Source organism: Aedes aegypti, unplaced genomic scaffold (genome assembly GCF_002204515.2).
Source record: "Aedes aegypti strain LVP_AGWG unplaced genomic scaffold, AaegL5.0 Primary Assembly AGWG_AaegL5_hic_scaff_905_PBJ_arrow, whole genome shotgun sequence".
NCBI classification, from domain to species: domain Eukaryota; kingdom Metazoa; phylum Arthropoda; class Insecta; order Diptera; family Culicidae; genus Aedes; species Aedes aegypti.
Genome location: NW_018736608.1, coordinates 201 through 4,217, shown reverse-complemented (window position 1 = coordinate 4,217; position 4,017 = coordinate 201). Strand labels below are relative to the sequence as shown.

General features: G+C 42.3%; 1 protein-coding gene across 1 annotated transcript; it reads right to left on the bottom strand.

Annotated features, from left to right (window-relative positions):
- Window positions 1-2,284: 2,284 nt before the first annotated feature.
- On the bottom strand, window positions 2,285-3,714 carry LOC110681441 (nuclear hormone receptor FTZ-F1-like; the record flags this gene model as incomplete). Its single annotated transcript, XM_021857195.1, has 3 exons — window positions 2,285-2,483; window positions 2,877-3,226; window positions 3,467-3,714. Coding segments are annotated over 3 exons (797 nt in total), but the record flags the coding sequence as incomplete, so codon positions are not given.
- Window positions 3,715-4,017: the final 303 nt, after the last annotated feature.

Here is a 4,017-nt window from a genome sequence, read left to right as displayed (position 1 = left end):
AGAGATTCTCCAATTAAATTCCTGCAGGAATTTCATTAGAAAATATCCTACGAATTTCTCCAGGGATTGCCTTAAGAAAAATATCTCTAGAGAAATCCCAGGAGAAATCTCTAGAGGTATTTCCCAAAAAATATTTATGCAGAGATTTTTCTGGATGAATTTATATCCAGTAAAATTCTCTGCATAAATAATTTTTGGAAAAATATCTCCAGAGATTTCTCCTGGAATTTTTCTAGAGTTTTTTCCATGGATTCTTCCTAGGATTGTTCCAGGAATTCATCCAGAAAAATCTTGACAGGGTTTTTTTTTTCAGGAATGCCGCCAAGATTGCTTCTAGTAATTAGCTAGAAAATCCCTTCAGCGATTCCTACATGAGTTTTTTCCAGAGACTCCTCCAGGGATTTCTCTAGGAGAATATTTACCAAGATTTCTGCAGGTTCTTTCAGCCTTTTTTTCAAGAATTTTCTCCAAGGATTGCCTCTAGATAAATCACTACATGGTTCCCTCTAGAAATTGTTCCAGGGATGAGCTGGCAGAGAATCGACTTATATATATATTATATATATATATATATATATATATATATATATTATATATATATATTATATATATATATATATATATATATATATATATATATTTTAATTAAATATGCTTTTTGTCTACGCATCTTTATTATTAAAAAGTAATTGAAAACATAAAGCATACATAGCCCAAAAAGCATATCTGGTGTTCCATAGATTTCTTTAGGAATTCCTCCAGAGGTTTACATGGAAATTCCTCCATAGGCACCTGAAGAATTTCTCGATGGATTCTTCCAGCAATTGAACAGGGGATTCCTCTAGGGATTACTCTCTATATTTCTTGAAGATTGCTTCAGAGTCCCTACAGGTACTTATTCAGGGATTTCTCAATACACTTTTTTCCAAGAAAGGAGTAAATATTTACAAAAAAAATCGCGGAGTAAACCCTGGAGAAATCCCTATTCTTTTTAATGAAATCCCTGGAGGAATTCATAGGCGAATCTCTGTAGGAATTCTATAGGCCCCAGAACGAATCTCTGGAGGAATTTCAAGGGGAATCCCTGGAGGTTTAACCTGGAAAAATCCTTGAATAATAATTCATATAGCGATTTTTCTGCAGGAATCCCTGGGAGAAAACCTGAAGAAAACTCTTAAAGATTTAGCTATAGGAATTCATGAAATTATTTATTGTTGATGAAAACTCTTGGCAAAATTTCTGAACGTATCGCTAATGTATTTCTAGAGCCCTTCTTCTTGAAAAATCTCTGGCAAAACCGCTAGTAGAAACTCTGGAGAAAATTGCTTGTAGGGATTACGGTAGAGATTATCTTGGAGGATTTTCTGGGTAACATTACTTCCTCATAAGTTTTCATTGGAACACTAACCTGAGCAGCAGACTATATCGCGGTTCTTTCTGAAATAGGTTCCAGGTGCACTTGTGCCCAGAATGACCATACTCACAAAAAACTGTCTGGAGTTCCATTCTAGAGTTCCATATCTCGGTAATTTTTTACCCTTAATGCATAATGTGTCATATATATTTTTTGTAGCACCGCTTCTAGAGGACACTGGAAGCTCAAAAATGTTCGTTTTTAGAAGTTAAGAAAAGTCAGATAATCTAAGATTTATATCTATTTCCTCTACTAAGTTACAGCTTCTTTGCCGTGCCGATTGGCAAAAATTACCCCAATGCACATGAAAGTTCTTAAGCTTACGAAAGCAATTTCCAAAGGCATAATCTCCGGCAGTGGGGTTTTTTATACTCCAGGGCTTATATCTACCCACAATGTGCGTCATATTGAAGTGCTTCTTCTTCTTGGCATTAACGTCCTCACTGGGACAGAGCCTGCTTCTCAGCTTAGTGTTCTTATGAGCACTTCCACAGTTATTAACTGAGAGCTTTCTTTGCCATAGTTGCCATTTTCGCATTCGTATATCATGTAGCAGGTACGATGATACTCTATGCCCAAGGGGAGTCAAGGAAATTTCCATTACGAAAAGATTCTGGACCGACCGGGAATCGAACCCAGACACCTTCAGCATGGCTTTGCTTTGTAGTCGCGGACTCTAACCACTCGGCTAAGGAAGTGCTTCTTATTGCAAGGTTTCAGACAATTTGGCCGAGAAAACCCCCCATGCCAAAGTGAATCATGGAAGTGGCCAATTAGCTCTGCACCTACTATATTTTCTGGTCGCAACAAATGCCTTCTAATAATCTCAATTTCAATACAAATATAAGAGCAAAAAAACACACCACTTACCTTCAAATCCTTAAAGAATATCGTGTTCCGCGCCCAGTCCACCTGGGAGAACAGATTTTGGTCTAATACTTTGCACATCAGCTCGAAGAGATCCACCTCACACTGATTGTAGGACTGGCTCTGCAGCAGCGAGAACAGCGACGTCTGCCACTCCCGGTCGTCGATCGATTGTACGAAGTCGCGAATCATCGGCGATACCCTAGATATGGTCGAACCGAACGGAAGCCATAGACAATAGAAATGGGGTAGAGGGGTTCAAGGTCACAATTTTGATTTTTTTTTTGGTTTTCGATCGTAGGATGAAAGGTTATGAATTTTTTGTTTGGAAAGAAAAAGACAAGCGATGACAGTGTAGGATGGCGCGGTTTCCGAAAGATTTTTCGAATTTCCGGGTGGCCGAGACGAGACGAGGGGGAAGGAGGGGGGCGTAGTTGAGATGATTTTGAATGAGCGAAAGAAGAAAAAATAGAGAATAGAGAAAACAACTATTAAATGCAGCCCGAGGCCGATGGTGCAGACTTCATGAGGGCAATGAGATCTTCGGAACGGTCTAGCAGGGTAGTGCAAAAGTGAAATAACTGTAAAGACTAGCCTTAAGGTGTCCGCTGGGTTGCCCGAGTCGGCCGTACTGGTGGGATTCGTTCCACTGTCGAAGCTGAACGCTTTGGGACTTAGCGAATGTGGCGAGGCGGTCGTCGAGTTAGCGCTCATCCATAGTTTGGACTCCGATAGCTGGTTCTGGATAGCCGTAGACGTAGAGTTTGAACCTCCGGTGCCCGCACCGGAACTGTTGTTGCTGCCACCTCCACCGCTTCCGCCTCCACTGCTGCCATTACCTCCGACGCCACTGCTCAGCGATATCGTCGTCTGCGGGTTCACTTGACCTAACGCGATGGCGATCGGACTAGGTGAGCTATCGGGCGAGGACGTCAACGAAGACACCTGAATTGTTCAAGGAATGAGAAATACACACAGACCCGGGCGGTAGAAACGTTGCGGAATTGCCAAACACCGAACGGCGTAGGTGGTGATGAAAAATAAGAAGAGAAATAGGAAACATCGATTAAAACGTAGCTTCTTAGGAAACAGGAAACTGCGATCAGTTTCGATCGATTGGATGCTGCGAGCCGGACCTCTTGCCGAAAGGTCCAGCACCCAGCAAGCCCATCATCGACAACAAACCTGGGGTATTTGGATTTCCTGCTTGATGTGCATGTTGGAGTACGGCTGGTGGTAGTCGATGCCCTGCAGTTGCGCCGAGGCACCGTCCGACCCGAGCTGCCCGATACCGACGCCGCCACCGATCGACCCCCGCAAGGCCTGGATGGCCAACTGTCGTTGTCGCATGATTTGAAGCTTTCGCGCCCGATCGCGTTTGTACATGGGCCCGAATTTGTTCCTCCCGCCACGCATCCGATCGGCGCGAACAGCTGGAAATGGAGATAAAAAGGAAAGAAATTTGGGATTAGAATCTGAGAAGACATGTTTAGTAATCAGTGGAGTTGAAATAACAGCAACGGTTTCTTCGGGGTAGGTGGTCAAATGGCTATCGCTTCTGCTTCCCAAGCAGGAGGTCGTGGGTTCCCATCTCATATCGAGATCTGTCCCTATCTCATGTTTTATGTTCCTCTATCCCTTTGCGTCATCGCTGATAATGCCGTCAAACAGCATCAGTTCTAAGTAAATGAAATTTGAATTTAATACTATACCATTTAATTCCAGTATAATTTGTA